The sequence below is a fragment of the Moschus berezovskii genome, chromosome 3, assembly GCF_049115385.1.
Source record: "Moschus berezovskii isolate FMDL1 chromosome 3, NW_MosBer_1.0, whole genome shotgun sequence".
NCBI classification, from domain to species: Eukaryota; Metazoa; Chordata; class Mammalia; order Artiodactyla; family Moschidae; genus Moschus; species Moschus berezovskii.
Genome location: NC_142462.1, coordinates 72,551,269 through 72,571,415, shown reverse-complemented (window position 1 = coordinate 72,571,415; position 20,147 = coordinate 72,551,269). Strand labels below are relative to the sequence as shown.

General features: G+C 35.8%; 1 protein-coding gene across 3 annotated transcripts in view; it reads left to right on the top strand.

Annotated features, from left to right (window-relative positions):
* Nucleotides 1-20,147, top strand: part of BBS9 (Bardet-Biedl syndrome 9) — a 491,843-nt gene that overhangs the window by 137,999 nt on the left and 333,697 nt on the right. For 2 of the 3 annotated variants that reach the window (XM_055420898.2, XM_055420895.2), the window contains exons 8-9: nt 1,535-1,718; nt 2,357-2,486. In XM_055420898.2, coding sequence (XP_055276873.2) covers nt 1,535-1,718; nt 2,357-2,486 — 314 coding nt within the window. The remainder of the gene's footprint in view (nt 1-1,534; nt 1,719-2,356; nt 2,487-20,147) is intronic. The other variant, XM_055420896.2, reaches the window with a different exon arrangement.

Sequence of the window (20,147 nt, the reverse complement as noted above, 5' to 3'; positions counted from 1 at the left end):
GATTGTTTTGGCTATTTGGTGTCTTGTGGTTGTCATGAATTTTGCACATTTTTTCTATTTCTGTGAAAAATGCCTTTGTAATTTTGATAGGGATTTGCATTTGTAGATCACTTTGAGTAGTATGGACATTTTAATGATATTAATTCTTCTAATCCATGAATATGGCATATCTTTTTATTTTTACTCTTCAATTTATTTTGTCAGTGTTTTATAGTTTTCAGCATACAGATCTTCACCTCCTTGATTATACTTATATGAGTGTTTGAATTGCTGAATAGTTAATATCACATGGTTCAGTTCAGCTCAGTTAAGTCGCTCAGTCATGTCAAACTCTGTGATCCCATGGACTGCAGCACGCCAGGCTTTCCTGTCCATCACCAATTCCCAGAGCTTACTCAAACTCATGTCCGTAGAGTTGGTGATGCCATCCAACCTTCTTATCCTCTGTCATCCCCTTCTCCTCCTGCCTTCAGTCTTTCCCAGCATCAGCACCTTTTCCAATGAGTCGGCTCTTAGTGTCAGGTGGTCAAAGTATTGGAGTTTCAGCTTCAACATCAGTCCTTCCAATGAATATTCAGGACTGATCTCCTTTAGGATGGACTAGTTGGATCTCCTTGCAGTCCAAGGGACTCTCAAGAGTCTTCTCCAACACCACAGTTCAAAAGCATCAATTCTTCAGTGCTCAGTTTTCTTTATAGCCCACTCTCAACATCCATCCATGACTACTGGAAAAACCATAGCTTTGACCAGACGGACCTTGGTGGGAAAAGTAAGTCTCTGCTTTTTAATAAGCTGTCTAGGGTGGTCATAGCTTTTCTTCCAGGTAGCAAGCATCTTTTAATTTCACAGCTGCAGTGACCATCTGCAGTGATTTTGGAGCCCCCCAGAATAATGTCTGTCACTGTTCCCATTGTTTCCCCATCTATTTGCCATGAAGTGATGGGACCGGATGCCATGATCTTAGTTTTCTGAATATTGAGCTTTAAGCTAACTTTTTCACTGTCCTCTTTCACTTTCATCAAGAGGCTCTTTAGTTCTTTGCTTTCTCCCATAAGGGTGGTGCCATCTGCATATATGAGGTTATTGATATTTCTCCTGGCAATCTTGATTCCATGTTGTGCTTCATCCATCTCAGCATTTAATATGATGTACTCTGCATATAAGTTAAATAATCAGGGTGACAATATATAGCCTTGATGTACTCCTTTCCTGATTTGGAACCATTCTGTTGTTCCGTGTCCACTTCTAACTGTTGCTTCTTGATCCGCATACAGATTTCTCAAGAGGCAGGTCAGGTGGTCTGGTATTCCCATCTCTTTCAGAATTTTCCACAGTTTGTTATATCACATGGTAAAAAGGGAAAAAGCTACTAGAGTCTACAAAATATCAGAAATATGGTAATAGGAGAAAAAATTAATGAGGATTAATCTTTATGCCTGCTTTTTGGTAAAGCATTTCTTAATTGTATGAATATCAAAGTGAATGAAATGTTATATATTTAGCAACCCAGTTGATTATAAGTTTTCCTTTGCAGGTAGATTGGACTCTAAATATTGGAGAGCAAGCCCTTGATATATGTATTGTGTCTTTCATTCAGTCAGCATCTTCTGTTTTTGTTCTTGGTGAGAGAAACTTTTTTTGCCTTAAGGAGAATGGACAAATTCGATTTATGAAGAAACTCGATTGTAGCCCAAGTTGTTTTCTCCCATATTGCTCAGGTGTGTAGAAAGATTTTCTTTTATCTTCTCCATATGTCATGACTATGTTATATACACCAGAAAAAGCCAAAGTCTCTCACATATATTTCAAAGAACTAGGAAAATAGTTTTATACTGAACAGGTAATGGAAATTTTAGCTTTTAAAGTTTGAATAAAGATTTGATATAAAGCACACATTTGGTTTTGTCAGTCATTTTACTTTGTACAAAATGACTTGTAGAATTGGCCTCAGGTATATAATAATGCTTTCCAAGATGTGGGTATTCAAGATGCTTCCAAGAGAACATCAGACTCTTTTATAAGGAGAAATGAGCATAGTAATGACTCAAAGAATAACTTGTCTGTAGTGAATGTCTAGTAAATCAAATAATCAAGTTCATCCTTTTTAGATAAAGTGCAAAAATGTTGGCCACTCTAGTTATAGTTTCTCTAGATATATATATATAGTTTTTATATATTTATAAGTGATTAAAAAATTTTTGATACTGGTACCTTGAAATTGAAAAACAGTGTTTTATTATTTAAAATCTTTATGCATTAAGTCAAGATATGATAATTTGTATCATAAATCTTCTAAAAGGAATGTAAAAACTGTTGAAAATGATTTTTCTCTTCTTTTTCTATCTTCCATCCATAGTTTCTGAAGGAACAATAAATACTTTGATTGGAAACCATAATAAAATGTTGCATATTTATCAAGATGTGACACTGAAATGGGCCACTCAACTTCCCCATGTTCCTGTAGCAGTAAGAGTGGGCTGTTTACAGTAAGTGGTTTAATTTAAAGAATATCTTAAGGAATTCACTAGAAGTTTTATGAAACAATGGCAAATGATTTTACTAAAAAATGGCAAGTAATATTGAATATCAACAGTGAAGATAATTTAAAATATAAATTTTATTAGAAAGAAAGTGAAAGTTAATTCATTCAGTCATGTCCGCCTCTTTGAGACCCCATGGACTGTAGCCTACCATGCTCCTCCGTCCATGGGATTTTCCAGGTAAGAGTACTGGAGTGGGTTGCCATTTCCTTCTCCAGAGGATCTTCCCAACCGAGGGATCAAACCCAAGTCTCCCACGTTGTAGGCAGATGCTTTACCATCTGAGCCACCAGGGAAGTCTTTATTAGAAAAGGAGAATATAAAAAAGCTTTAAGTAGAACCTTTAATCATTTTTATTTAGTATCTCTAGCAAGATATTCTTTATAAATTTAAGATTTCAAGGAAATAGTTTACCTGATAGATTATTTTCTTTAAAATAGAAGAGGATTTCTTTAAGCATTTAATGAATCCCATTTAGAGATCACTTATTATTAGACTGTGAGGATGTTACACTTCAAGGCTTGTTTCAGAACTTACTGTGTCAAATGGTGCAGAATTGCTAATGATTATGTGTTTAAGACAGTGTCGATTTTTTTTCAACTTTTTAAATTGGAGTATAATTGCTTTACAGTGTTGTGTTAGTTTCTGTTGTACAATGAAGTGAACCAGCTATATGTCTACATATATATCCCCTCCCTCTGAGCCTCCCTCCTGCCACCCCCACCCCATCCCAACCCTCTAGGTCATAACAGAGTGCTGAGTTAAGTTCATTTTTTAGTAAAGATCCTTGAAAAGGAAAAGCCATTGAGACATAAAGGGATGAACTTTAGTAATGGGATGGAAATCTGGGTACAATCCTACTGCATGTAGGGGGCGGGGTTAGACGTTAGGACAGCAGTTTCTCTTGATGGAAGCCAGACAGCTTAAGTTTTAAATGGGGGTCTTTTTGCATTTAAAATGAAAGACAAATTTGTGTCTTAACATGAACTCTATAAAATCTATCAAAAATAGCAGTAGTTTGTCAGCACATGAGGCAAGATCTTGACAAACTCTTTAGCATCTCAGATTATGTTTAGAATTAAGAATCTTGATAAATGTATAAAAACCAACTTTCTATAAAGCTTCATGGATTCCCAGATCTATTCAGTTCTGCTTATTTAGATAATTTTATTGAATATTTAAAAAACATATGGAGAATTTGTCAATGATGCTCATAATATTTGATCAGTGTGAATAATCCCCCCAATTTAAGAGGCTGAATGTAGAATATTACTGTGGAGGCTCTATAAAAGGCCTTTATATTTATATTAATGGTTAATCTGAAGCTTACATATTAGAAAAATGAAAACAATGTTTTGAAAACATTGACTATTTTAGAAAGAAATTACTTCTCATATTTAATGAGAAAATGCTGTGCTCTTAACACAAATTACAGTTCTTTTGTGTCTGAAGAAAAATTTAAAATCTTGAGGTTAGCTTTTTCAAAGTCTACCAGATGGTCTTTTAAGTTCAACCAAACACGCAGATTCACCAGACATTTTATATCAGTTTTACTTACAAGGATTTAGAGCAGGAAAAATATCTTGCCAGCAGGGCAGTATCAAGTATTTCTCTTCTGGGAGAGTACTTCTCGCAGCAGTTCATGTATCCACTCAAGAGCTGTTCTGTTTGGCCCCCCAAGTGACAGCTCAGGTGCAAGAAGACAGATTCACACTTGTGGGTATGTGACCCTTAGAGTCTCAATGCCCCTAGGAGCCAGTATCTTTAAATACTACAAACTCAGTGTGGTTTTTGTGTGTACGTGGGTCATGGGAGAGTAATGGGTAGAAAGACCTTATAGAGATAACATCTTTAGCTGAAATACTTACATTACACTTGTAACTTGTATTTACAAGGGATGTGCCTATTTTAAGAGTTACCATACTCATAGAGAAACGGTTTCTCCACAGATATTTATGGTTAATTTATAGTTTCTGGTCCAGTTGCAACTTACAAGTCAAGGGTCATATAGTGAGTGAAAATATCTTGAGGGAGGAATCAAATTTCTATATAGTGTGTGCTGCAAGACGCTTATATTCAAAATTTGTCTGTCAGACCTAAATTTAGGTATTTGTAAGTGAATCCGTTGTACTGCAAGGAGATCCAACCAGTCCATTCTAAAGGAGATCAATCCTGGGTGTTCATTGGAAGGACTGATGCTAAAGCTGAAACTGCAATACTTTGGCCACCTCATGCGACGAGTTGACTCGCTGGAAAAGACTCTGGTCGGACATGACTGAGCGACTGAACTGAACTGAAGTGAAACTTCTTGTTTCTCACAGCTTTTTAAAGATCGTAATCGTGTCCGACTCTCCGTGACCCCATGAATCACAGCACGCCAGGCCTCCCTGTCCATCACCAACTCCCGGAGTTCACTCAAACTCATGTCCACAGAGTCGGTGATGCCATCCAGCCATCTCATTCTCTGTCGTCCCCGTCTCCTCCCACCCCCAACCTTTCCCAGCACCAGAGTCTTTTCCAGAGAGTCAACTCGTCGCATGAGGTGGCCAAAGTATTGGAGTTTCAGCTTTAGCATCAGTCCTTCCAATGAACACCCATAATTTTTAGTAGAGTTTAAAAATTTGTTATTGACTTAAGTATAGCATATCTGTATTTAGAAGTTATTATTTGAAGCTAGAACACTTAAATGACTTTGTTTCTGCTTTTTATTACCTTGAGGGTTAAATTTTTTAGGAGAAGCTTCCTTGGCTGAATGTGTTTATTCGTAAAGGAAATTGCTGCTATTTTAATGTGTTTCTTTTCAATGAATGAGAAATACTGGATTTGGATCAAGTTGGTGAAATTATTTGTAATAACAGCATTTTCTTCAGAAACTACAATGCTTTGTTTCCTCCCACTTCCTCCTACTTGGCAGTCTTAGCCCTCTCTACCTTGTTTATTATAAACCAATTTTGAATCTGTCTGGGTTTCCTACTTTCTTTTCAGGATAGATGACACTCTTATTTAGAGATTTTTAGTCTAAGTCTTTTAATTTTAGTGTGTTATACTCTAGGAATGTGAAATAAATATAGTGTACAGAATCAGAAGAGCCCGAATATGATAATGTTCTTTAAATTCTTAGCTGTTACTATTTTCCTCTCATTGCATGAAGTAGCTGTGGAAGCCTGGCCAAGTATCTTACCTCTGCTACGGTCAGTTTCCCAAATGGCAAATAAAGATCATTGTTTATTGGTAACGTTCTTCTCTCCAGAGGTAAGAAATATATCTAAAAGTGGAGGTCTATTTGAATGGACATTCAAAGTGATGGGAGCCTTTCCAGACTTTAGCTGGCAGCCACAGCCATTGTGCTTTAAAATCTTGTTACAACTCATTTTGTAGTATAAACAATTTGGTCTAGTACTGTGTTTTTCTTCCTAGACTGTATTTCATTATAGTAACTTTTTATAATTATTGGTATTTAACGTTTTATTCTTTAGCCTTCATTGATGTACTATTATTAACCAGAATGTTTTTCCCATTTCTTTTCTGGATTTTCAGATTTCTTCTTTGAGTCCTAACAAGTCACATAAATAAGCCTTTTCTTCCTACCCTGATCTCCTTCTTTGAATTTCTGGAATATTCATAGTATGTTGGTGACTCCTCTTTTCTTTTCCTCACTCCTTAATTTGATCATACACTGTTTTAATGTAGGGACTTTTTCTGCTTTTACATATCACATTGAATAATCAGTCAGAAAGCTGAACATACGGTATATGCTTGGTAAATACATAAAAGTCATTGTGGTTTGTGTATGTCAGGGTAAGGGGTGGCTCGGAAGACCTTATAAGGGATTTTCATTTAAAACCCCTTTTAAATATGAAAAAATTGAGACTCATAGATAGGATATTGTTTTCTTTGAAGACATTTATTAGAGATTTTAAATTTCAAAGAGACTTTTTCTTTCATTTTTTAGTCCAACATTTGCAGTTAATTTGTCTTCTTTTCCCCCTTTGTGGTTTGTAGAAAGAATGCTGGCTTATATATACACTTTTTGCTATGTTATATTTTTAATGATTTCCTTTGTGGCTTAATATTCCACATAATATTTGTAAATATTCATGGAAGTAGGATGGAGCATATATTGTGACTTTCAGAGCCTGTGTAATCTTACTGATAGTTTCCTTTATTAATATGTTTTAGCTCAGGAGTGGAATGTTTGCCTTACATTACTATATTTTTCTGTCAATTTTTTGTTGACTAAATATTTTTGACTTATATATTCAGCTTATGTTTGTGATATTTATTTTATTTTTTGGTTAGTTTAAAACATTTTGCCCATATAAAGTGATCTTTTTTGTGTGTGTGCTTTCATTAAAAAAATTTTTTGTTGTTGTTGTTTTGTTTTGTTTGCTTTGAGTTCACTTTGTTATTAATTACTGGCATGCTATTGTCTATGGTTTTTTAACCTGTAACTTCATTTCAGGTGTAACTCTTATAAACAGAATTTGATTGGATTTTTCAAGCCATTTTGAAGGCTTTTGTCTTTTAATCCATTTAAAATTGCTACATTTGATATATTTTGTCATTTTTCATCTTCTGTGATATTCTCTATTTTCTTTGGTTTCTATTTCTTGTATGTGAGTTGTGATTTCTTTGCACTTGGATTCTTCCGTGTATTAGATATTACATACACATACATCTCTCTTTATTTTTATCAGCTATAAATTATTGTTAAATTATTCTAATGGTTTTTTAAAGAATGTTTTAAAGTTGTTTTCACTTTTTATTTAGACAATATAATGACTTTATTTATTTATTTTTAATTTTTTAAAATTTATTTTATTGGAGGCAAATTACCTTACATTAATATATTGGTTGGTTTTGCCATACATTGGCATGAATCCGTCCCGGGTGTACATGTGTTCCCTTTCTTGAAGCCCCCTCCCACCTCCCTCTTCCCCATATCCTCCCTCCAGGTCATCCCCGTGCACCAGCCCCAAGATCCTGTATCATGCGTCGAACCTGGACTGGTGATTCATTTCACATATGATAATATACATGCTACAATGCTGTTCTCCCAATATAATGACTTTAATATATTTTTTCTATATCTGTTAAAGATTGTGAGTCTTTTTATTTCATGAATTATAATTTTTTTGACTTATTAATTTTGCTTCATCTCTCAACAGGATGATTTAATGTTCCCCCAAATGGTAGAAGGTGTTATATTGTATGGTAAAAATTTTTCATCACATTTCCCCTCATACTTTGTTGCTCCTGTAATTTTTAAAAAATAACTTTTGTGAAAAAAATAACTGTGATTTTTGTAAAAAGTATAGAACTGTGTGCACTATTTAAGACTCAAACATTGTGTGGAATTCTCTGTCAGTCCAGTGGTTCGGACTTAGCACTTTCACTGTTGTGGGCCTGGATTTGATCTGGGAACTGAGATCCTGCAAGGCATGCAATGTGACCAAAAAAAAAAAAAAAAAAAACCACACCAACTCCAAACAAACAACAGAGAGAGAAAAAACTTAAGCATTATTGAAAGGTACAAGTAAGAAAACCAAAAATAAAACTAACAGCTGTTCCACCAAAGTTGTTCCAGTCTTACCATCAGGAATTGACATTTGTTAACACCTATTAAACATCAAGCCTGGTATTTTTGTCTCAGTGTTAGTAACTCAGTCGTGTCTGACTCTTGTTGTGTCCAATTCTTTGCGACCCCATGGAATGTAGCCCACCAGGTTCCAGGCAAGAATACTGTAGGGTATTCTTTTCCAGGGTTTCTTCCTGACCCAGTGATCAAACCTGGGTTTCCTACTCTGCAGGCAGATTCTTTACCATTGAGTTACCATTTTTGTCTACAGATTTGCCAACTAGACATAGAGTAAAATTCACAAACTAGAATCATGTTTTTATATTTAAATTTATATTCTAACAGAAAAAAGAAATAGATAAAATGGAAGGAATAAATGAATTTTACATAAATATTTGTTCACAACAATATATTTCAGTTTCTAAAAGAACCCTCCTGAAGGATAGAAAACAAAGTAAAAACTTGGTATTTCAATTTTTTAAAGTGATATTTCCACTTTTGGCAGTGCCCCGCTGACTCTTGTTATAAAAAAAATAAAAGCAGCATATTTATTCTTTCTTCTTCCTCTCTTCTTACTGAATTCTGACTCTGTTGGTAACTTACTATTATTTATTTTGTCAAAGTTTAAAACATTCACATGCATTTTAATAATCACTGTTTTTAGTCTTTTCATCTTATCCACTCAGAGCTCACCAACAATTCTTATACTGTTCCTGAATTATCTTGATTTACTTCTTGGATAGTTGAATTTAATCCTCCAGTAGATTTGAGGAAAGCCTTATAAGTCTTCTTGCATTCTTGAGAATTGTTTATTGCTTTTATACTTGAAGGTTATCTTATCTTCTCTCAGAATTTTGGGCTTTCCATTTGGTGTCGACAGTTACTGGGGTAAAGTGTGAGGCTGGCTGAAAATTTTTAAAAACTTCTTATTGACTGAGTTATTTTTTTCTTCCTGGATGCTCATATCTGACTTATTTTTAAATCCTTAAAAGACGGTAAATTCACCAGCATTATCTTCAGTAGATTTATTTTGTATGTGTCACTTTGTTCCAGAACAAGGTAAGATTTGACAGACTTAAGTTTTTATTAATTTCAGAGAAATTTTCTTCCATAATACCTTTGAGTATCAGTTTACTTAATCAATATCATTATTATAAATTATTAACCTTACATCATCTTCCAAATCTAGCATCATCTCATTAGTTGTCTTTTTTGCTCTTTTGATTTGTATGCTTTTTATCCATTTCTCTCTACCTTGTTTGTTTTTAGTTTATTCAGGTTTTCCTTATTATGGCTTCTAATGTGGTTTTCATCCCTCCAGCTGGTGTTCTTACTTTTCAAACAAAGAAAAAATTACGTTTCTTTCATTTCATTAATACAGTGGTAGCTTGTACGGTTTCTTCTTTCATTTTCCTGGGAAGTTCTTCTTGCTGTGGATATTTTCTGCTTTTATGCTTATGTTCCAGTCTCCCTCATCTCTGTCTCTTTTTACTATATTTGCAATTGGCTCATCTGGTAGAATCTGCCTGCAGTTCACGAGACACAGGAGATGCAGGTTCGATCCCTGGGTCGGGAAGATGCCCTAGAGGAGGAAATGGCAACCCAATCCAGTATTCCTGAAAAACCTGAAAAAGTGGAGCCTGGTAGGCTACACTCCAAAGGGTCACAAAGAATTGGATACGACTGAGTAATGCTTAATATAAAAAACACAGATGTCCTCTATTCATTACTTTGCAAGTATTACTCATTTTTAAAACAATGACAGCAATTTACTTAAGAATTGTGGGCAAGTGATAGGAGAAAGGAATGTACTCAGACCACCGGAGTCTTTTACCTTCTTGTTGTGTTTATTTTCTCGTTGGCCCTGGTGGTCCATCTCCCTCAGTTTTCAGGTTTTAAGAGGTGGATGAGTCTAACACAGGTCCCCCTGTATCTCCAGTAACAGGCCCTTGGTGTTAAAAATCTGTGGCTGCTGCTTGTTCTCTTACCTTCAGTGGTTAGGAAGCCAGCTGACTGATATGTGTGTCTTATACTTCTATTGTGCTTTCTTTTTAACAAAATTTTTATTGAAATATAGTTGATTTACAATATTGTGTCAGTATCAGGTGTATGGCAGTGATTCAGTTATATATATTTATACATACTATTTATACACTATTTTTGAGATTCTTTTCCATTGTAAGTTATTACAAGCTATTGAGTACAGTTCTATGATTGCAGTATATAATAGGTCTTTCTTATCATATGTAGTTTTCTGTGTTCTATTTCCTGAATCCCATCTGTGCCCTTAGATCTCTTTATATTAGTTTCGAACCTGACTCTGTATCCCTCTATACTTGAGGTCTGATGAATATGTGTCAGCTCTTGGCATTCTATCCTATTATTTTTATTGTTCAGTTGCTAAGTTGTGTCCCACTCTCTGTGACCCAATGGACTGCAGCACTCCAGGCTTCCCTATCTTTCACTATCTCCCAGAGTTTGCTTAAACTTATGTCCATTGAGTCAGTGGTGCCATCCAACATCTTATCCTCCGCCACCTTCTTTTCCTCCTCTCCTTGATCTTTCCCAGCATCAGGGTCTTTTCTAGTGAGTTGGCTCTTTGAATCAGGTGGCCAGAGTATTGGAGCTTCAGCTTCCACATCAGTCCTTCCAATGAATGTTTAGGGGTGATTTCCTTTAGGATTGACTGATTTGATCTCTCAGGGACTCTCAAGAGTCTTCTCTAGCACCACAATTTGTTTTTTTTTTTTTGGTAATTAATTTATTTTTTATTGGAGGCAAATTATTTTACAATATTATATTGGTTGGTTTTGCCATACATTGACATGAATTCGCCCCGGGTTCACATAAGTTCCCCCTCCTGAACCCCCCTCCCCCCTCCCTCCTCCCTCTATCCTCCCTCTGGGTCATCCCCGCACGCCAGCCCTGAGCATCCTATAACATGCATTGACCCTGAACTAGTGATTCGTTTCACATATGACAACATACGTGTTTCAATGCCATTCTCCTAAATCATCCCACCCTCACCCTCTCCCACAGAGTCCCAAAGACTGTTCTATACATCTGTGTCTCTTTTGCTGTCTCGTATACAGGGTTATCATTTGCATCTTTCTAAATGCCATATATATGAGTTAGTATACTGTATTGGTCTAGCACCACAATTAGAAAGCATCAATTCTTTGGTACTTAGTCTTCTTTATGGTCCAATTATCACATCTGTACAGGACTACTGGAAAAAAGCATGGCTTTGTCTATACGGACCATTGTCAGCATGGTGATGTCTCTGCTTTTTAATATGCTGTCTAGGTTTGTCACAGCTTTTCTTCCAAGGAACGAATCCTGTTATGGTCCGGAATTTAAAATGTTCAGCCCAAATAAAATGGATGAACAGCCAGAACCTACAGTATAGCACAAGTTCAGTTCAGTTCAGTTCAGTCGCTCAGTCATGTCAGACTCTTTGCAACCCCATGGACTGCAGCACACCAGGCCTCCATCACCAACTCCCGGAGCTTACTCAAACTCATGTCCATTGAGTTGGTGATGCCATGCAACCATCTATTCAATAGCTTGTAATAATGTATAATGGAAAAGAATCTGAAAAAGAATAGACATATGTGTATGTATTACTAGATCACTTTGCTATACACCTAGAAATTATGTCAAGTATCCAGAAACTGCTTCGAAGGGTACCCCATTTACTCACAGAAGCTGAACTGCTACAGCTGGCAAATAGTGCTCATGGATATGTTGGAGCAGACTTGAAAGCCTTGTGTAATGAAGCAGGTCTTCATGCCTTGCGGAGAGTCTTGAGGAAACAACCTAACCTCCCTGATAGCAAGATGGCTGGATTGGTGAATATTACTCTGAAAGATTTCTTGCAGGGGATGAATGACATCAGACCCAGTGCCATGAGGGAGGTAGCAGTTGATGTCCCAAATACTATGAAAATGATGTTAGACAGAAAGCAAATTCCCGCAGTTCTCTTATTCGAGCTCAACATGGGTCGTAAAATAGCGGAAGCAACTCGCACCATCAGCAGCGCATTTCGCCCAGGAATTGGTAATGAATGTACAGTGCAGCAATGGTTCAAGAAAATTTGCGAAGAAGACCAGAGCCTTGAAAATGAGGAGCATAGTGGTTAGCCATTAGGAATGACAATGACCATCAAAGCTGATCCTCTTACAGCTATGTAGGAAGTTGCCAAAGAACTCAACATTGTCCATTCTACAGTTGTTTGGCATTTCAAGCAAATTGGAAAGGTGAAAAAGTTCGATAAGTGGTTGCCTCATGATTGAAAGTCAAAAAGATTGTTGTTTTGAAGTGTCATCTACTTTTATTCTACACAGCAACAACAATGAACCATTTCTCAATTGAATTGTGATGTGCAATGAAAAATAGATTTTATATGCCAGCCAGCATTGACGGGCTCAGTGGTTGGTCCAAGAAAATGCTCCAAAGCCAAACTTGCACCTAAAAAAGATCATGATCACAGTTTGGTGGTCTGCTGCCCATTGGATTGACTCCAGCTTTCTGAACCCTGGTGAAACCATTACACTTGAGAAGTATTCTCACCAAATGGATGATACATGCCAAAAGCTGCAACACCTACAGCCGACATTGGTCAACAGAAAGGGTGCAGTTCTGCACTACAATGCCTGACTGCATGTCAGAGAACCAGTGCTTCAAAAGTTGAATGACTTGTCCTACAAAGTTTTGCCTGCTCCACCATATAGTCACCTGCTCTCTCGCCAGCTGACTTCTTCAAGCATCTCTGCAACTTTTTGCAGGGGAAATGTTTTCCAAGAGTTCATTGAATCTCAAAGCATGGAGTTTTACACTACAGAAATAAACAAACTTAATATATATTTCTCATTGGCAAAAATGTGTTGATGGTAATGGTTCCTATTTTAATTAATGGAGATGTGTTTGAGCCTAGTTATAAATGATTTTAATATTCATAGTCTGAAACCGCAATTACATTTGCACCAACTAGCAGTTTAGGCTGCCTAATGTGATTGTGCGGAGAAGGCAATGGCAAGCCACTCCAGTACTCTTGCCTAAAAAATCCCATGGACAGAGGAGCCTGGTGGGCTACAGTCCATGGGGTCGCTACTAGTCGGACAAGACTGAGCAACTTCACTTTCACTTTTCACTTTCACACGTTGGAGAAGGAAATGGCAACCCACTCCAGTGTTCTTGCCTGGAGAATCCCAGGGATGGCGGAGCCTAGTGGGCTGCTGTCCATGGGGTCGCACAGAGTCGGACATGACTGAAGTGACTTAGCAGCTAAGCAGCATACTTCAATAAAAATTAAATATTTGTCCTCAACATTTGTTGATTATGATTGTAGTGATTTCCTTCCTCAATTTCACCTCCCCACCCTTTTTAAATGGGGTCACTGGTTGTTATTGCCATACTTTCTACTGTTTTTGATAAGTTTTGAGGAGTTTTGCTGTCCATCTTTGGCTGGAAGTCATTTTTTAAAAAATCAGTTGATGTTTATAGTTGCTGGGGAGAGAATTATGGAAAACTTGTTCTGTTCTGTTCTGTTGTAAGTAGCTAATTCTTTGTATCTGCTTGCTTGAAGAACATTTTTCTTTCTTTTTTTTTTTCAGTAAGTGCCACATTTGTCACTATATACTTGTCTTATACCATTTTCTTTGATTTAGTTGGGAATGTGGTGGATTTAATCGGGTTAGACTATTTCTTTGATTGCTGAAGAAAGCTTCCTTCTATTGTGTGTTCCTATTATTCATTCAGTTTTATTTGATATAGTCCATACGTCAGGGAAATGAATGTCTTTTGTTTGACTATTTTCTGTTCCTTATATCAGCTATGTTCTTCCTCATAATTTTTACTTTGTCATTTTTCTTCCTATTTTCTGGGAGATTGTCTGAATTTTGTGATGTGTATCAGTGCTTCCACAGAACTGGTTTTACTCTTTTTAATGTCTACTAAATGGCAACCCACTCCAGTACTCTTGCCTGGAGAATCCCATGGAGGGAGGAGCCTGGTAGGCTACAGTTCATGGGGTCGCAAAGAGTCGGACACGACTGAGCGACTTCATAACGACGATGACGATTGAAGATTTTTTAAGTCTGCTGCAGTGCTATCTTCCTCCCTTCTGACATGCCTCCCACCTCCTGCATCATTGATGTTATTAACCAGTGTAGTGCCTGGCAGACTACAACTCCCATGATGGACTTGTACCGGGAGGGCTTCCCAGGTGGCTCAGTGGAAAGAATCCTCCTGTCAATGCAGGAGATACGATCCCCTGGAGAAGGAAATGGCAACCCATTCCAGTATTCTTGCCTGGGACATACCATGGACAGGGCAGCCTGATGGGCTGCAGTCTTTGGGGTCTCACAGAGTTAGACATGACAGAGTAATAAGTATGCACACACTTGTACTGGTTATGTCTTACTTTGAAACATGTTAGTGTTTATTTTGGGGTTCTATTGCTGAGCATATAATATGCTACTATCAATTTCTGTCCTTTACTTGTTTTGTAGAAATTGTTACCTCTGTCTCAAAGTAGTGTAGAGAGGCCAAGGGCAGTGGCAGAAGTGGGAAAGGTTCCAATGGGATAAAATACCTTGCTTCCATAATGGGTCAAGTTTGAGTAGTAAAAGATGTCAGCCAAGTTTTATGGAACCTGGGTTTCTGAACTAGATTAGGGTAGCTATTGGGCTAAGGGAAGAAGGATAAAACATCCTCCTACCTTTGTTCAGCTGATCTCTATGAAATGACGCTGGGGTGTGGCATAAGCTAAAGCTGTACTTTTGGCTTTATCTACTTGATAATTAGTTTAAATTTCTTTCAGGCTCTGAATTTACAGTTTTCAGGATTGTTTTCTACACTTTCTTCCCCGTTTCTTCCTTTTCCCAGTGATTTTGTGTCTGTGTCTCTTTCAGTTCTCGTATGGCTTTTAGTTAGCTATTGGGGCAGTTGCTTGAGGACTGTTGCCATATTGAACTGAGCATTTCAGAGGAGTCTTAGAATCATATTATTAAATTGCAGAAAAAAATCTAGTTGGAAATTAGATTTGAATAGTACTGAATTTAGGAGGTTTTTTTTTTTTTTTTTGAGAAATTGGCTTTTTTTCCAGTTCTGACTACCATTTACTTTTAAAAAATAATTTATGTTCAAGCTAGAGATTGAGCAGTATAGTGAGATTTTTGGGAAAAAATTTTAAAATAAAATGGGGACCTTTTAAGAAAGATATAGTCCTTGAAAGGTGGCTGAGCTCTTAATTTTACACAGAATATATCACTGTCTTTAGTAATTAGTTATCCCACTGTCCTTTCTGACTGGTTCATATTTGGTTTTATTTCCTGCAGTGCTCATTATAGCTAAATTCTAGATCAACTGAAGGGAATTTGAATACCCTTGTAAAATTTAACATAGTGGCTTTTGTCATTAATCTGATTGTTTTCCTAACCTTCCATTTCCCTCACTATAAGTCAGAATGGATATTCTTTTGGTGATTGAAAAAATTTTTTATTTGATTAAAACTGGTGTTTTTGTTACTATAATTAAATTAAGCTTAACTTAGCTCATTTTACTGTGATGAAGTTTACTGATTTTCAGTGTTTTATTATTATTTTATCCTGAAAAGTCTAGTTCCTTCCTCTGTTTTTTATTTGCTTGCTTAATTTTTATTTTGTTTTGTCTTTTCACTTTATTTGAGAAGTAAAGAATATCTTTTCTGTGTTAATAGTGATAAATCAGTTTTAAAGAAACCCATTGTGACTTGAGTGGCATAATCTTATAATTTGGTTGCTAACCAGAAATATTAATATTATATAACATATTATATTATAAATAGAGCAAGAGAACCCTTATCAGAAAAGAGAAGTTTCAATATGGGACCTGTTGGACCTGCCAGGTGTCTTCCCAGGTAGCTCAGTGGTAAAGAATTCATCGTACAATGCGGGAAACGCAGGTTTCATCCCTGGGTGGGAAGATCCCCTGGAGAAGGAAATGGCAACCCACTCCAGTATTCTTGCCTGGGAAATCCTGTGAACAGAGGAGTCTGGTGGGCTACAGCCTATGGAGTCGCAAAGAGTAGACATGACTTAGCGACTGAGCATGCATGGGCCTGCTGTGCTGTGCTTAGTTGCTCAGTCATGTCCTATTCTTTACGACTCCATGGGCTGTAGCAATTGATTATAACTTAATGTAAGGAGAAATGGGGGAAGGAAGAGAAGGGAGAACAGGATTTATCATATTTGGTATTTTTTTTCCTACCGCTTATGGTTGATACCTCAGTAACCATGATGTGGACAAATTATGTCAATTCTATTGAAGCATTTTGGGGGTGAAGTGAATTGCATTACTTTTGATAGTCATCATTACTTGAATGAATATACAGTATTTCCATTGTGTATGGTCAAGGTCTTTAATGAGGTGATTTATAGGTTTTATATTGATTGGATTTTATGTCAATTGAATAAGAATTGTGCTTGTGAAGTCCTTATAGTCATGTAGCGAAACCATGGTTGACCTATGACCTGTCATTTTTTATGTTGCTTTATAACTGTAGTGTTGCCCCTTCGATAAGTATTTTATTCACGTTGAAACGACTTGCAGTAATCATATAAGTAAATTAAAAAGTCATATATTTATTGTTATTTATCAGTTGGGGTTATAATCAGAAAAACTTTCCTTATGAAAGTTAGAAATCTTCCATTTGTGGTCTTATGTTTTCATTATCATTTGGTTTTTTTATGTAGTAATGTAAAACACAGCATCTTCCTTTCTCATGAAAAGTTTAATAGGAATTACAGTTGCAGATTGTTTGACTTTGGTACATTCCATAGTAAGTCTGTCTAATTTGCCTTCCAGAGGCTTTAGAAACACTGTACAGCCAAGGTAAGGAGTTGGACTCAGAATGCCAGTTAGGTTTATTCTCTTCTGTTTTATAAATTAAATGTTCTAATGGTAGAATTCCTCTTATTATTATGTATTTCCACTGAAAAGTTTTTTGGACATACTGTCATAGAGGCTGTGAACTTCTCTTAAAAGGAAGCACTCAAAGAAAATGATCTATGTGGAAGAGCTTTGTGTTTAGTTTCTGATTTCTACCCTATACTGATATGAGAGTTTCATAGTGGATGAGGGGGCTGGCAGAGGGGTCAGTTGTGCAGTAGAGTGGTAGCAGCAGGAAGGTGTTATGCTTTTCACTCATTAGGGTAAGTTTTATTTTTCATTAAATGCATAGCTTCGTGACCCTTTGGTCTTGGAGATCATTTGTATCAGTTGGTGACTTTGCTTTCATTTTTCTGGAAAATACATAATTTTACGTTTTCTCTTCTCACTTCAAATGCTCTGGTTTCAAAGATAAAATGAGGTTTTAAATTTGTTTCAAAATTATTAAAAATTATTTGTATTTCCCAGAGGAAAATAGTCCCAGAGGAAAATAAGTTACTTCCTGGAGAATATAAAAGGGAAAGAAAGTGATTTTGGGGGGTATATTAGGTTATATGCTGCTGCTAAGAACTTTGGAACTTTTAAGACTTAGTTCTTTTAACTTGTTAACCAGTACATGGTCTATATTTCTGCACTAGCATTGGAGTGCATATCTGGGATATTGCCAGGATGAAAAAGAGTATTTATAAATATATAAATCTTAACTGTAAAAGCTAAAATTGGATGCCTTAAGATTAAAATCAATTGTTAATCTGAAAGGAGAATACATCAATGCATATTTATTGCCTGTTGTATACTGGCATCATAGCATCATTAGGAACTTAAATTCTAAAGAGAACTACATTAGTAACTCATTTGAAACTTATAAAATGTTCAGTAGTTTAGAAGTCTTCACTAACTCCCTACATCTTTAAAATACATTAAAATTGGGAAGAAAGTTAGGTTGGGAAGAGTGATGTTGCATTATTTCGTCTCAAGATACTAGAAATTAAAAAAAAATGGGGCTGAAAAAATAATATAGTCAAGTAATCATGTTATCATTTAAGTCCTCTATATAACTTTAAGTTGGAACTGGTAAGTAAATGAAATCTCACCTGCAAAAATAGGGCTTTTACTCTCAACTATCTGGCCTTCATGACCCATGGAATCTGTCATTGAATAGATAAAGTGTTACCACATATTCTACAATTGGGGATCTGTATTCACTAGTTTTCCAGCCTGTATATAGAAAAAGTCTACTAACTTTTGTTCACTGAAATGCAGTTTACTATTTAAAATAGGTGTAAAATAGAGACAGAGTTACTACCTGCTTTATTGATATACTGCAAAAGAAAGATTCAGGTGTTGATGTAATTTGAGTGTGTAAGATTTAAAACCATAGAGAAAACTGTACTAATTAAATGTTAAAGTGTTTTGCTTTAATTAAGTAGAAGATGACAGATGCCATTATTGAACATTAATTCATTAATGGAGAACCCATGTTCTAATTAGAACTTACGTTAAATCTTGATAAGCCTTGGCTATATGAAAACTTTGCTTAGTGCAGAAAGAAAGATTTATTGTATAGTTTCCCCCCTGTAGGAAAAGTTTATCAAAAAGTCATATTAAATTTTCAAATGTTTTTAGAGTGAGAGTATTTTAATATCTGTAGAAAGTATATGTGACCTATTATGAAGATGTTTTAGAGCATACATTGATTGTCCAGTTGTTAATGAGTTCTTTTACCATAACACTGTTTCAAGAGTCTATATGATAATAATAGCTGATGTTTATTACACTTTGGAGAAGGAAATGGCAAACCGCTCCAGTATTCTTGCCTGGAGAATTCCATGGACCAAGGAGCCTGGTGGGTTACAGTCCATGGGGTCACAAAGAGTTGGACACGACTGAGTGACTAACTTGCACTTGCACTTGCATTTCACTTCCTGTGCACCAGGCAGTAGTCTAAATGTTTTATACATAGTAATTTATTTAATTCTTCTAAGAATTGTTATTGTTATTACTGTTATTACTATTTCTATTTTATAAGTGATAAAACTGAAGCATGGAAAGATCAATCATATGCCGAGTTCATAATCAAACATATCAACAACTAATAATAGCATGTTTGGGTTAATGCTGCTAAGTTACTTCAGTTGTGTCCGACTCTGTGTGACCCCATAGATGGCAGCCCACCAGGCTCCTCTGTCGCTGGGATTCTCCAGGCAGGGATACTGGAACGGATTGCCATTTCCTTCTCCAATATGGGTTAATGTTCTAACATCAATAGAAAAGCAGAAAGTGCTAGGGTCCTTTAGAGTATGTAGTCTACCATGCTACTAGAAGTCCCAACTCTTTCTGTTTCTACTAAAATCTCTCATGTCTTTCTTTTCTCCGAAACAATTGTTTCCCTTTCAGATTAGTGCTATCCAATATTCATTTTATTGAAAGTATATTGTTTGAAATTAAAATGGTAAACATTTGAAAAACCAGAAGATAGAAGCCTAAAACAAAAGTGATTACTTTTGGACTGTGGGACTGAGGGGTGGAAGAATTGGGATATGTTTTTTAAACAGTTTTAGAAAGCCTCAGGTATTCTAAAAATCACCTTCAGTCTTTGGAAGAGTAATGATGCTGCCAAGGCTCTTTCATTTAAATCAGAATAGTTTAGATATAAACATAAATATTTTTGAATGAATAAAAAATGAAAGGTAAATTATTGTGTTTTAATTAAGAAGAACAGCATTGTAGAAAATTGGCCTTTTTATCCTTTTATTTAAAAGTTATTGTTTGTAAATTAGAAATTACTAGTTTTCAGTGGTCAAGATATGAAAAAATTTCTACCTTCTATTTTTCATTTATATTTATTTCCAACAGCAAATTTCTCTCTTATTCATATCCCATCTTGTTACTTTCATATTTCAAATAAGTAGATGCAGTTCATATTAATTGAACATTTAAAAATTTTTCTTGAAAAGAAAGTTATTCTGATTTGGACCATATAACCATCATCTTTAGCAATGAATTTTCTGTTAACTTTGAACATTTAGGAGTATAAAGGATCTACATTTCCTTTCTTTTTAAAAAACTTTGTTAATGATGGAGAAAATATATATAAC